Raw genomic sequence first — 14,987 nt, 5'->3', positions numbered from 1 at the left:
CAATGAGACCCTCTATCCACCAAAGTTTAAATGAAGTGGATGTAAGCAATTATAGGCAACCGTACGGCCTTCAACAATGAGAAAAACTCATACCGTATGGTCAGCTATAAAAGGCCCCGACATGAAAAATATGAAACAATCCTATTGAAAAAACTAACAGCCCAATTTATAACAAAACAATTTACGAAAAACAAAAATGACAGACATGAACCAACGGCAACTACTGAACTACAGGCTCCTGACTTGGGACAGGCACATAAAGAATGTGGCGGCCCCGGGGTTAAATATGTTTGTGAGCGCTCAATCCTACCCCTAACAAGTCATGTCGGAAACGATTGATGTAGATGCGTTTATAACACTGGAAAGTTTATTTATCTAAAATCCAGAGTTGATTTATACCTGTACTAGTTATCTCTCTTTGAATTATAAATTAAAGTAAGTAAAACCTATATTACACGTTTCATTATGTATTATCTCAAATATTAGGACCTTTCAGTTTTCAGAGAGCAACCATTGGATTAGTATATGGGAGGGAAGAATGAATCTCTTATCCTGCATTTATTTCACTACACATTTGAGTCTTTTTCTTGTTTAAACTGGTCCTTGGTTTGTTTAACATGTTGTGACATCGCAGACAGGCAACCCAAATTGGCTGAGTTGATAAGTCTGTGTTGGACCATTGGTAAGCTGTTATACAAGATTTATTATAACAAGTTCCAATCTGTTTTATTTCAAATTAACAAGAACCACGAAATACGTATCCCCTAGTTAAGTGAAGGGAACAAATAAGGGAAGCTTATAAAGGGCAATACACATTCAATCAAATGTTCAGTAGTTGTTGTTGGTTCCTGTCTGTCGTACTTGTTTTTGTAAATTCTTTTGTTATAATTTAGACCGTTATTTTTCTCGTTTGAATTGTTCCACATTTTTCATGTCGGAGACTTTTATAGTCAACTATACATTATGGGTTTTTCTCATAGTTGAAGGCCATACAATTGCCTATAGTTGTCTCAATGGCAACACCTCCTTATTTTTACACTGAAAAATCTTTTTAGTCTGTTCCCTTTCCTTATTATCATATTTGATTTTATTTGATTCCCGATTTCATCCTCACTTGACATCGAGGTAACAATGATTTCATGGTTCAGCTAACTGTGTAGGTAATCGAGTCTAGTACTGATTGGTGCACGGTTTACGTATTTTGATTCAGCTGCAAAATATGAGGAATACACAATTTTTTTTTATCCGTTGATGTATTAATATCTACCTTTGACTATGATTTCTGGAAACTAATCTTACCCATATGTTTTACTATTAATACAACAACACTGCCAATAAATAAATTTCTACACTAAAGACGATATGGGCCGAAAAGAACTTTTTTTTTAATATTGTCAGATCAGACCTGGAAATGAGGTGCTCAACATGACACTGACAATAAATATGACAAGAAAAAATAAGAATGGGGGTAGATGGGGTTTTCCGAATAGAGAATTTTGGGCCTGAACTGTAGAAAAATGAACCAAAAATAAAATAGGCCACAAAAGTAAAGAACAGAGAATAATGGGTGCTAAAACATAAAGAATAGAGAATAATGGGCATAGTTTTTTCTTATGTTGTGCCGTTACACCACTGTCACAGTTTTGGGGAGGGTTTGGCGCCAACAAACTAGTTCAACTACGCCACATTCTGTATGTGCCTTTCCCAAGTCAGGAGCCTGTAATTCAGTGGTTGTCCTTTGTTGCAGTATATCATATTTACTTTTCGTTCGTTATGTTGTATATACATAAATCAGGCCGTTAGTTTTCTCGTTTTAATTGTTCTACATTTGTCATTTCGGGACCTTTTATAGCTGACTATGCGGTGTAGGTTTTACTCATTGTTGAAGGCCGTACGGTGACCTATAATTGTTAATTTTTGTGTCATTTGGTCTCTTGTGGAGAGTTGTCTCATTGGCAATCACACTACATCTTCTTATTTTTATAAACATAGAAACAACAGAAAAAAATGACCTAAAAAAAATACAGAATACAGATAAAGGACCCCATCCAAAACCTCATTAAAACTAAAATAAAAAAATCGTGAAGAAAAACGAGATCAATGAAAGCATGAGATGAACTAACATGGTCCAGCAGAGTAAGCAGTGACTGCCTCTAATTAGACACTTATTTAGGTTTAACTATAAATAAACATCAAGCTTGGGAAAAGTATATTCATCAGGAAGAGTAAAAAAACCTACTGATTACATTATTTTGGAGCTGAATTTCATGTTAGAATTGAAAAAGTCACGATGAAGACCATTGAACTTCTGAAGAAATGAACCCATAGGCAACCTTGGAACAAACTTATTTGTTCGGTGGCTGCAATTAATATAATAATTGCACTAGTTATTCCAAAAGCATGTGTCATGTGCACATAAATTATCATTAGTATATAAGACGTTGTTAAACCTGTATGCAGTTCTTGGGGGGAAATCATAGTTACATAGACAATACATTGTAACTGTTTAGTGTCTGTATTTGTACGAGGCCGAGAAACATGTGTAATGCGAGCTTCAGCAATTGTTAGAAATAAAACTCCACCATGACACTAACCGGCTTCCGTAGGAATCTCGTCAGTTCTTAATATGTTATACCTTAATAATTACATTACATGTATGTTTCATTATAATACGTTATTAGATTGGCTAACAGCAATCTCGCGTCATTCTGAAATTAACCTTCATTTCAAAATGAAATGTAACATTCATGATGACACGAGCTTCCACAATAAAGTGCACAGGCAAAAAAAGAAAAACTTGATAGAAATCGGGTTTGCATGATCCTATAGCAAAAAAAAATGTAATTATAAGTATTGAATGCTTCTTTTAGTAACTTCATAGGGTTGTAAAAGCGTTGACCGTGCGCACATTATTAGAATGCATACAAAATGTACTTCGGTCAACGCTTTTATATCCCAATAAATTTACAAAAAGAAGCATTTAATTCTTAAATGTTCATTTTTTATTTGGAGAACTTGCTGTTCATGGTAGATACATTTAAGTTGTGTCGAAATGAAAGAAGTTAATCAAGCAACACATCATAACTTTTTGTTCTCTTCTTTAAGCAAACTGAATAAACAATAAAAATATTTTAAATCCGGACGAGCAGGTCGAGTGAAAATTTAATTGGATATCAATCAAAGATATCAAAGAAATAACTTTTAACTGATGATAATCATGCAATATTTTCAAATCTATTAGGTTTTCAATGTCTCGTATTTTCGTACATCGTATATTATTTTGGCTTGCACCCAATGGACCATCTACATTGATCGGTTGGTGAGTGCGAACGTCCAGAACCAAAATGTTACAATCATGCATAGGATGACAATTCGTAAATTTTATATGAATATACATGTAACACGATGTGTACTTAACCGGAATCTTATTTCGAATTTTTAACGTGCCAACTTTAATCTACAGGAAGACTTGTCATCTTATACTCTTGGATTTTATGTCTTTAATGATCTTCTACTTTATTGGTCTTATTGAGTTTTTTTATTCGAGCATCACTCATGAGCCTTTTGTAGACGAAACGCGCGTATTTTAATCCAGGTATCTATAATGAGTTTATCTACTACCACTAAGTTGTCCAAGGAAAATATATATACATTTATTTACACTTAAAGAATAAGATATAGCAATGAGCCCAAAATGCACGATTTTCATATGCAAAACAATCACATAAATGTTCATCATTTTGATTTATACAGTCTGTCATCGTATGACGGAGTTTTTGTCAATGACCCGATGTTGCTGTTACTGGCATTGATACTTGTTTTGCGACTGGGTTCCTGTATCGCTTTTTAGCTTCAGGTGGTGACTTCGACGAGCCTGAATCTGATCTTTGACGGAAACCTTCTGATTCTGAGACAGTTTGTTTCCGAACGGATTTTGCTGAGGCTGCTCTTGGTCGATCCGACTCCACTACGAGGCTTTTTTTAAAGTCTTTTTTCGATCCTGAGTCTGTTCGATTCCTGAATTTGTCTGAACTCGATCCTACGCGAGGTCTGAATCCACTTGGAGAATCCGATTTTGGAACTTGCAACGATGTTGCAAGTTTTGATTTAATGATCTTTTCTTCAGCCTTACACATATTAGTTTTTGAACTAGTTCTGTTGATGATCATATTCATTCTCTGTTCATTTGCCGACTTAAGCGGCCTCCGCACTGAAAGAGTCTCGTCACTTCCTGTGCAATCTGCTTCCGGTATTATCATTATCTTTCTTTTATTCATGTGTAATGGCTCATGTGTTTTTAGTCGTAGTCCATGTCTTGTCATATCTAAATCCTCGAATTCAATAGACCTCCTCCTTTCTCCTACAGCCCCTGGTACTAAGGTATTGGACTTTTTCTTTGCTAAAATAAATGATACCACAATTACCACATATTACAACAAAGACGTATTTTGTGTAGACTGGTACCCTGTCCTTTATCTGTTTGGCTCTGACCATCAAGGGAGAGAACCAGCATAGGATTTTGTGATGATAATGTATACATTTCCTAGTTTTACATTTAAATTTGTTGTAAAAATGTTACTCTTCTAACTGCATTTCTGTTTTTATATTTTTTTTTCTGTAGCAGATCATTTGAAAAATAAGTTCTGGATTTAAATTGCGCTCTCCTTTCTGTTATGACCGATCCGAATGAAAATACATGTAGTAAGATTTCAACTTTTTATAACACAACTGATTTATTTTGAGAATAAACAGGTTTTATTTAGATAATAAGTAGATTATCTAATTGTGTTTTGTCTGACCGTGGAGGAGTTACTGTTACCATTATCTTCCAAAATAATAAAATGAACACAACATGAGCCTGTAACTCTGTGGTTGTCGTTTGTTGCTGTTTATCATATTTGTTTTTCGTATTTTACCAATTTATCTTATCACAGCTAATTTTGCATGTGTACTCTTGTAGTACTAAAAATGTAGTACTAAAATCATACCATATTAATGTAGTACATTTTCAGTACTTCAAAATTATTGTACTATTTCAGTATCATTATTTCACAGTACAGGATTTGAATACGAAGTATAAAGTAACAGTTTTTAAAATATGCTTGTAATTTTGAAGTACATTTTTAGGACAAAAACTTTTTGTACCATTACATTACTTTAAACATATTAAACAATTTCAGAACATTTTCCTATCTAATCGCAGTAAAAAAGAAGTTGCTGTACTACATATCTATTGTACATTTATAGTACTATACAAGGAAGGTACAAAACTAGTACTTCAAATTTGTACTACAAAAATGTACTATAACATTACTATACTAAAATAGGGCAGTAATTTTGAAGTACTGAAGAATTAGTACACCGTACATTAATATAGTAAGTATTCAGTACTTCAAATGTTTAGTACTACAAAAGTTCACATGCAAAAGTAGGTGTGTACTTCTCCCATCACAACGACTTTGAAAATTTGTCCTGACTCTCGAATGTTGAATAAACCGATTGGCCTTACATGTATTGCATTTTCATTCAACATAGCAAAATGAAACTTATACACAGCTACTTTTGCATAGGTACTATTTATGTACCAAAAATCTGTAGTACTGGAAATCTACTTTTGATATCCAGTACTATTTTGTTACTTTAAAATTATTGTAATATTTAGGTACCTGTATTTTACAGTACTTGCTTTGTACTTGAAATTTAAGTACTACAGATTTTTGGTAAACCGTTACATTTTCAGCATTTTGAAAGTTTGTCTATTTCAAATCTTTTAAAGTTATGAATCTCAAACATGGAATATTGTGATCACTGTTGGTAATTTATCTGTACCAAAATTTATAGTACAAATCAAGTACTGTAAAATACAGGTACCTAAATATTACAATAATTTTAAAGTAAAGAAATAGTACTAAATATTAAAAGTAAATTTATAGTACTACAGAGTTTTAGTACAGAAATAGTACCTATGCCAAAGTAGCAGTGTACCAGATTATACTGTTATCAGTATTATATCAGACCAACCATAAACATTGCTTACCTCTTCTCTCTTTTCTCTGTTGCATAAACCGTTTAGCAATGTCTGTATTGTTCTTTTTCCAGAATATAATTAAGTCTTTTAACATTTCATCGGAAAGCTCTTCATCTGAAAAACGAAGTGATGAAAAAATTAAAGACTACAAATAATCCCAAAATGTAATATAGCTGGAATTGATTTATTACCGTTTGCAACCATAGCACAATTTGTCTATCCACCTTTATCTGGAAAGACAAAGATGAAATAGGAAAAGACTTGGGGAAAAATAATCAAAAAAGACTTGAGCAATATAAACATAAATATCTAAGGCTCAAATCGTTTTTATTAAATGGTAACCTTTTTATAAACGAAGAAGGCAATTGATTTTATGAATTGGATAACACAACGGATTTAATAAAAAGAAGACATCTATTTAAATTGAGCATGTCTGTAGTCCGGTACATAGCCAAATTTTGCTCACGTGAATTTCACTAAATTCACGTTAAATTTTTCACGTGAATTTAACGTATAAGCTCGATTAACGTGAAATTCACGTGAATATTTGAACGTGAAATACGCGTTAATTTCACGTGAAATTCACGTGAAAAAAAATTTGCCTGTGTATAGTTGTCGATGTCTGCCATACTTGTTTTTCGTTTAATGTTATTTGCATAAATCAGACCATTAGTTTTATCGTTTGAATTGTTCCACATTTTGTTTATCAAGGACCATTAATGGCTTACTGTACCTTATGGATTATGTGCATTGTTGAAGGGCGTAAGATGACGTGTACATAGTTGTTTACACCATTGTCATTTGGTCTTCGGTGAAAAGTTGTCTTATCCTACCTTTAATATGTTTTGGTACCATTAAAACGTTTAAACCCGCTGCAATTGTTTGCACCTGTCCTAAGTCAGGAATCTGATGTTCAGTAGTTGTCGTTTGTTGATGTGGTTCATAAGTGTTTCTCGTTTCTTCGTTTTTTATATAGATTAGACCGTTGGTTTTCCCGTTTGAATGGTTTTACACTAGTAATTTTTGGGGCCCTTTATAGCTTGCTGTTCGGTGTGAGCCAAGGCTCCGTGTTGAAGACCGTACTTTGACCTATAATGGTTTACTTTTATAAATTTTGACTTGGATGGAGAGTTGTCTCATTGGCACTCATACCACATCTTCTTATATCTATTGTGACTTGGATGGAGAGTTGTCTCATTGGCACTCATTCCACATCTTCTTATATCCAATTAAAGGTTTGTTTCTACTGTGAAATTCATAATTTGGGGTAATTTATGTAAAGAATAAATTCCCATCTTTTGCAGGCAATAAGTTTTCGGTTCATTTTAGGGATATACTTTTTTAAAGCTAAGGTTCCAATTCATTAAAGGAACTTTGACCATTTTTAACAGGCTAAGTAACTATGCTGTTATTCAATTATCCATGAACCCGATTATTATATACTTAGTAGCAAATACAGATAAATTGTATGGGTAATACAGTCAACGACAATCGTGCTGTATCAGCTATCCGTGATGATATCGATATCAGTCACTGTTGAAAAGGCGTTATCACACCTGTAATCTGTATGACGTCACGTCATCGATATCATTCACTGTTGCAAAGGCTTTATCAAACCCCTAATCTGTATGACGTCATGTTACATAAAGAAACATCTACGTGAGGTATATAATAAAGTGTCAACCCTCAACCAATATCATCCCTCGAGCAGAGCTCTTGGGATTATATTGGTGTCTCGGGTTGATACGGATGTGATATTGAAAAAGCCATATCATATTCTCTGTATATATATCATACATGCCTATTGACATTTTTGTCATGTGAGAAGTTTTTAAAGTTTTATATTCTTATGAAGCAAATTTTTACATTTTCTTTTGTTTACCAAACTGACCGCGATTATTACCCAAAGATCACTTAAGGTCAGACAGATTAGAATGGACATGCCAATATTGTGATTTCAACTTTATTGAAGTTGTATTATGTTTCGTATCAATTATTGAAAATTGTGTCAATATTGTAGATATTGAAAAGATTATTTTGTATACATGTGTCATTTAAATTGACTGTAAATAATACTTATTAAAAAAGCTAAATCTCACTTAACGACGTCAAACTTATTCCTAATTTCAGTTATATCGGGTATTGGACTAGAAACAAACAATTAGCTGAACAACACAACTATTAGAAATATGTACAGTATTTCCAGTTATAATGTAATGCAAAAAACTCATCAAAGGTTCCAGGCTTTTAATTTTATACACCAGACGCGCATAAGACTCATCAGTGACGCTCGAATAAAAACAAAATTGAAAAGCCAAATAAAGTACGAAGTTGAAGAGCATTAGGAACCCAAAATTCCACAATGGACCGCGAAAAATGAGGAAGATGCACATGTTTTTGCTATTCAAAAAGTTTTGCTATATCAAAGATGAGTGTTGACTTGTTTGTGTGCTTGTCCAAATTCAGGAAATCGGTGACTGCTTTTGTCATAAAGCAAATATGGTCGGGTGTTGATTGCAGACACGTGATAAGTCTGTTGAATATCTGCACATCTCTTCTCTACGCGGTGCGATCAACTAGACAAACTTTAATGAATAGAATCCCTCGCAGAAATAGTAAAACGAATTCCTCTGCCAAACAACCAAACTAAATAGATTGCGCGCGAAAAGTACAACCACAAGTGATTAATCTTACATATAATAAACTGTTAATGCTGTTATTTAATGGTGAGGTTTGGAAAATTAGAAAAACAAATCTGTTCAGATCTACATAATCCATGATCATTTACGTACGAATATAACTATACTATTTATCTTGATTAATATATTTAGAGGAAAATAAAATTTAAATGATATCCTAAACTTGAGTAATGATCAGTAATAGGTATATGTATTATTAGGAAAAGGAATGATCAAAGGGAAGATGTGTAATAGTCCGTTTGAGGTCTTTAAACTTTCAAATGAAGTATTTAAAAACTTTTTTTTTATTTATAATGTTGTTTATTACCGAGTTTATTTTTGTCTAGATAATAAGTGGTTTTTTTTCTCAAGTGATTTTAAGAAAATTACATTTAATTTAGGTTTAATATTGAAAAATATTTTTAAAAATAATTTTTTATTCATAATGTTTTTCATTACAGAGTTCATTTCTCTCTAGATAATGACAGTTTTTTTTCTCTCAAGTGATTTAAGAAAAGTACATTAGATCAAATATTAAAATATTATTTAAAAAGTGAAAAAAATGACACTACTCTTAGTTTTTCGTTTGGTTTCATTTTGTAATCATGTAAAGAGTGTACCTAACTATATGCATTATAGTCTGATTGAGGTCTGTACACATTCTAAAGTAACGTTTATTTTGAATTTGTAATGTTGTTTATTTCAAGGCTAATTTTTCATAAAAAATAACTGATGTTTTTCTGAATTGATTTTTAAAATAAGTGCATGAGGTCAAATATGAAATTAATTTAAAAAGTGAAAAAAGGCACTCCTTGCATTGGGTTTTCATTAGATTACATTTTGTAATCTCGCAAAGGGTGCACTAGAGGACGATATGCATTACATAAAACATATACTTGTATGTATAAAAGACAAAAAGACTATTTGTGTTGTTGAGTATCACCTACTTGTTACATGACAAAACATTTTGACGGCTTTGTATGAAATTCAATGTTGAAAATATTCGATTTAATTTCTTTTATTTTGCTGTTGAATATGTTACTTTCGATAAATAAATGGATTTGATCAAGATAAGCGATACAAATATTTTGCAGGAGTTGAGCAGTATACAAAATGAAAGAAATAACAATGTACATTTTAAGCTGATCATGTTTTTCTTTGTCAGCTTTTTACGTTCGAATTATATATTTGATAAACATTTAAAAACTTATCCTCACACAAAGATGAAAAAATTATATGCACGTAATGATTAGATTTTTAACTAATAAAGACAGAACAAAAAAGAAAGTTTTCTGTCTAGTCGTTCTTTCTTTTATATGAAATTACCACGAAGACTATTTTGAGTTGAATTTTTGCGCCTTATTTTCTTTTTGCGTACTGACTTCTTGCTTTATGTTCACAAACAAACTCCGTCATATTGGGAGTGTACCATGCTCTGTGCTTGTGCACGAACCTTACTATGTCCCTTCAAAGGGTTCGTAGGTGCCAATGTTCGTAGGTGGCCTATTAAAATGAAAGTTTCAACCCACACCCAACACACCCTTTTTCAGGGAGTTTTTTTTTTCTCGTTCTTCATCCTGGTCGGCCAACTTAATCGAGCCTATCTAATTGATTTGTATGGTTTGTTCTTCAGGAAATGCTTAACAAATTTGCCAAAAAAAAACCAGGAAGTTAAACAAACTACAGTCAATCAATTCGTCTCATTTCAAATTTAAGTTTAGAGATAAGACCAGCATATTCAACATAACGCAAACACTGCCACCACGGAAAATGCAATTTTGCATTGATTATCATTTTGCAGTAATAACTTCATCGATTAGCTGATAACAATACTTTATTTCTTTGTCAAGCTTGATTTTTTGTGTATGCTAGTTCAAAGATACGAAAAATACTTTAGGAATGTGGACATGGAAGAGAGGCGGAAAATACCAAAGGGAAAGTCAATCTCATAAGTCGAAAATGAACTGACAATGTCATGGCAAAAAACGAAAAACGATCAAAAGACAAACAACAATCTACAAAGCACAACATGAAAGACTTAGCAACACGAACCTAACCTAAAACCGGGGGTGATTTCGTAAGCTCCGAGAGGGTAAGCAGATCCTGTTCCACATATATAGCTGTGTATAGAATTTCAAATAAAAAACTGAATTGCATCGTCGACTGTAGTCATCTGAACAATCTAAAAAGGTATTTCGCCGTCGACTCTAGTCATTTGGGAACATGCTAAAATGTGTATTTTCCGGACTCTATTCAAACTGTTGCTGCCATTTGTAAATACAATGAATTGAGTGAGGACGATTAAAAGGAACACAGATAATATGCTTATATTTAAGAATTCGAGATGCGCGTCTAAAAACAACAATGAAATAACAAGACTTATCAAAATAAACATTCAATGGTCATTACCCGATCTTCAACAATACGCTTGAGCGCCAACAATACGCTTTGTGCAAAGTCTATTAGGGTAATGCCTTGTCTCCCCTGTCAAAACGTTAATATACGTAGATAATACTAGATATTGTATCGTTCGGAACACATCACTATTCATTTTTAAGATACGTCATGTGCCCATATTGTATAGGAGAGATGAAGGAATCAGCGACAGCAACTGACACGGGCGTCTTGAAACACGCCTCTAGTTTGATTAAGAATAATATGCGTTTTCTCGCACAATCACATTAATTTCCATATTCAGTGATCTGCAAAATCTGGGTCAAAATTCTAGTTTGGCATATATATCTTAAAAGATTCACATCATAATCATGTCAGTCTTTAGTTTTCTATGTTGTGTTTATTAAGTTGTGTTTTGTGTACTGTTGTTTGTCCTTTCGTTGTTTTTCGTTTTTTGCCATGGCATTGTCAGTTTGTTTTCGACTTATGAGTTTGAATATCCCTCTGGTATCTCGCCTTTCTTCTATAATAAACATGTGTACAAAATTTCAAGTTGTAACATATCTTTACCCTAGCAAAAAAACTTCTTTAACCTGGGCTATCGGACAGACAGCCAGACGGACGCACATACCGGAAAACACAATGCACCCTAACTATCGTAGGTGGGCATAGAAAAAGATATGTGTGTTATATTTGTGCAATATTACGGCATCAAATATATGAATAACTTACCGTCGTCTTCATCATCAGCAGGTTTATGAGTTGTTACCCTTAGACGACTCATCCGACGTCGGAGTGCAATGTAGTCTGCATCTGTTTTCACATCTAGCAAGTCTGGAGCCGCCATTTTGCAACAAAATTTCAGTGGATATTTAATTGCTCTTTTCTTCTTTTCTCGTAAAAAAGATGGTTTTCTTCTTCTTTATTTCAATTAATATTTTTTTTCAATTTTTCTGTTTTCTGTTTTCGTTTATCAATTTCTGAAAGCTTCAATTCCTCTTGTCGTCATACATGTAAAGTCTTTAAAGTTATCTTAAATGATACAAATCGTTGCGCTCAGTAAAGTTCCATAACCTACAAACACACAAATCCAATCTAATTTAATTCCGCGGATAATAGTTCAGTTCAGAGAGACGTTGATAATTATAAATGAAAATAAGACGTTATCTCGAACCAATAATGAGAGATTTGCAATTTCATAGGTCGTTGCTTTACAGGTGTAATAACACAGTTCTATTACTTATGTACATATACATATAAATGAACTTTTTAATATTTCTATCTGCTTATATACGCGTGTACCTATGTTTTTTTGATTATTCACATGAGAAAGTGCTTTGTTTGAGACCATTCTTCTCTCTTTCATTTTGTTTTTTGAAGCGTAGTGAAACGGACAAGGACTTTTTTCATATAACTGCATTGTAACAATACACGTCGAAAACATTTTGCTTTGCGTCAAACCACGCGATAGGAGATTCCTGTTTACTGGTATATGTTTCAAATTCTACTATTGTTTATTCGTGCTAAATTTCTTTCTCGTAATGGTAAAACCTATAGTATTCGTAGAATCTTCAACTCAATGCATTTTCTTTATTGAATAATAATGCAAAAATGCAACGCTTTATTAAGATTCTCCGAACAGGGTCTGACAGTATTTCACATAATGTTTTATTGTGATTATATTTATATTATGTCATTACAATGAGAATAATAAAAAGGTATACAGCATAAAATTCTTAGAAAAAAGTTAGACAATATTTTTAGAATTTTTTAAAGGAAAATACTATATTATCATTGTCTTTATTCCGGATTTAAAGGCAAAAAACAAATAGGGGGATGATAATCCCAGACTACAATTACTTGTAACTAAAAATTCACTAAAGAACAAACAAGGTACATGTATATTGTGTGGCTTTTTTTGGCCCTGTAAATTGACCGAAAATATAATAAATGCTGACTGTGCGATATGGGTTTTGCTCACTGTTGAAAGCCGTACGGTGACCTATAGTTGTTAACTTCTATGTCATTTGGTCTCTGATGGAGAGTTGTCTCATTGGCAATTTTACATTTTCTAACTTTTATGTAATGTCATTTTTAGGTAAAAAAAATTACTAACTAAATTTAGACCTTCATGAAAATAAAAATATTCTATTATTGTTTAGCAATTTGAATGTGATGTCATTGAAGTGAAAGCATAGATATGGTCAATTTACCGAATTTTGCGAACAAAAGGGGGGAGGGGCTTATTTCAGCATCTTCAGGAACATTTCGGCGAAATAAGTTTAGACCACAAGCGTTGCCCATAATATTTTTGTCACAAAAATACACTTCTTTAAATAATCACATTTTTTGAAAACTAGCCAGTTCACAGTTTTTTTCATAACCGTATAACTCATGAAGGCCAAATTTTTTTAAGTACATACATTCAACATTTAGTTCTGCAAATTTAAGAATATTTCATTGCTGCGTATCACGATGCGAATTAAGCTATTATTTTCAGACGATATACACACCATCTTGAAATTATAACTTAGCAAAAGTTAATTCTGATTGGTTGCCTATTGATGTGGCTAAGATTCTATTGGCTTGAGGTACAAGTCTTGTATGCCAACTCTAGTTTTCGGTGTCAAAACATGGAGTGAAATAAAATAGTCCATTTTTTTCTGAATTTTTTCTGAACTCATTTTTTTCTGTTTGATTGAAAGTTTATTCTGAATTGAAACATACATTTAGATTTGAAAAAAATATTGCATCTTTTTTGAAATATCAAACCAGGAAAATGGAAGGATATCATGTTTACTTGAAGTGGTGCGGCCTAGTAAAACAGAAAACAGAAAGTAGAAAAAAAAAGTTTTGACTTCAAGGTTTTCTTCGTGGCATGACCCAATTTTTTCCGATTAGATCACAATTTTACATTACGACATACATGTACATGAAAAGAATTTCTACTTAGCATTTTATTTTAAAAAAAATTAAAGATCAACTGTTTTGCATGTAAGCCTATGGAGCAGTCAATTACAAGACTGCAACCTTGAATGAGTTATGAATTTGGAACACGTGATGTAGAGGAGATGAAATTGAATACGGAAGATCAGAATCCGGATCAGTTTGGGTATTCCAGACCCGGTCAATGAATAGTTTGCTAAATGATTGCGTCCCATACACACTGTTGGATAAGTCAAAACTGGCGAAAATTAATATATCAAAAAAGTATATAATTATCTTGTTTGACTTTGAAACACATATTTAAGATTTACATTGTACATAAAGTTTTTATCATAAAATGTTCCTTGTTTAATGAATGAGAAACACTTTCTTTTTCAAATTTTGAAACGACCAAGTTTGTTCAAAGCTGTTGATTGATGAAAATATATCATTTTCTAAATTTTCTAGCATAAAACCGACAAAATTTCATTTTATGGAATAACGCCCCTTTGAAAATTCCTGGATCCGACCCAAAAGTGAGTGTACATTTGAACTGTGCCATATATCTGAGGTAGTTAATGCACGCCTAAGCTACATGCTTTATCCAGATTATAGCACAGTAAGAAAAAATAGATTTTGCCTATGTCATGTGTTAAGATAAATGTGAATTCAAGCATCAATCTCGCTGTGTACAGTTACTGTTTATTTAACAATAAAACATCGAGGATATCAATGGAATTCTACATGAAACAATTTATTCACTAGTGAGACCGACCGTGCAAGACAAGGTCGTTAAAACCCCCCTCGTCGTCGACTAGAGAGAGTAGAGATATTTCAGAACTTACAGTCTAATCAAGGAGATCCGAATAGAAACTTTTTTAATATTATTTTGTTCTTAACCATACTTAATATATATGTTAAATTTTCCTTCCACCGTCCCTCTTTCGTTACTCTCGGGACGA

The 14,987-nt window shown here is 32.8% G+C and overlaps 1 protein-coding gene across 2 annotated transcripts in view; it reads right to left on the bottom strand.

Annotated features, from left to right (window-relative positions):
- Positions 1-3,637: 3,637 nt before the first annotated feature.
- Positions 3,638-14,987, bottom strand: part of LOC127726599 (uncharacterized) — a 107,501-nt gene continuing 96,151 nt past the window's right edge. The window contains exons 1-3 of one of the 2 annotated variants that reach the window (XM_052234016.1): positions 11,833-12,354; positions 6,038-6,142; positions 3,638-4,399 (exon numbers count right to left, since the gene is read on the bottom strand). In XM_052234016.1, the coding sequence (XP_052089976.1) occupies positions 3,780-4,399; positions 6,038-6,142; positions 11,833-11,947 (840 nt within the window). In that variant the 5' untranslated portion in view covers positions 11,948-12,354 and the 3' untranslated portion in view covers positions 3,638-3,779. Of the gene's footprint in view, positions 4,400-6,037; positions 6,143-11,832; positions 12,355-14,987 lie in introns of those variants that run through there. The other variant, XM_052234015.1, reaches the window with a different exon arrangement.

This window comes from Mytilus californianus, unplaced genomic scaffold (assembly GCF_021869535.1).
Source record: "Mytilus californianus isolate M0D057914Y unplaced genomic scaffold, xbMytCali1.0.p SCAF_18, whole genome shotgun sequence".
NCBI classification, from domain to species: domain Eukaryota; kingdom Metazoa; phylum Mollusca; class Bivalvia; order Mytilida; family Mytilidae; genus Mytilus; species Mytilus californianus.
The sequence above is the reverse complement of the archived record's forward strand: the minus strand, read 5'-3'. Positions and strand labels throughout refer to the sequence as shown.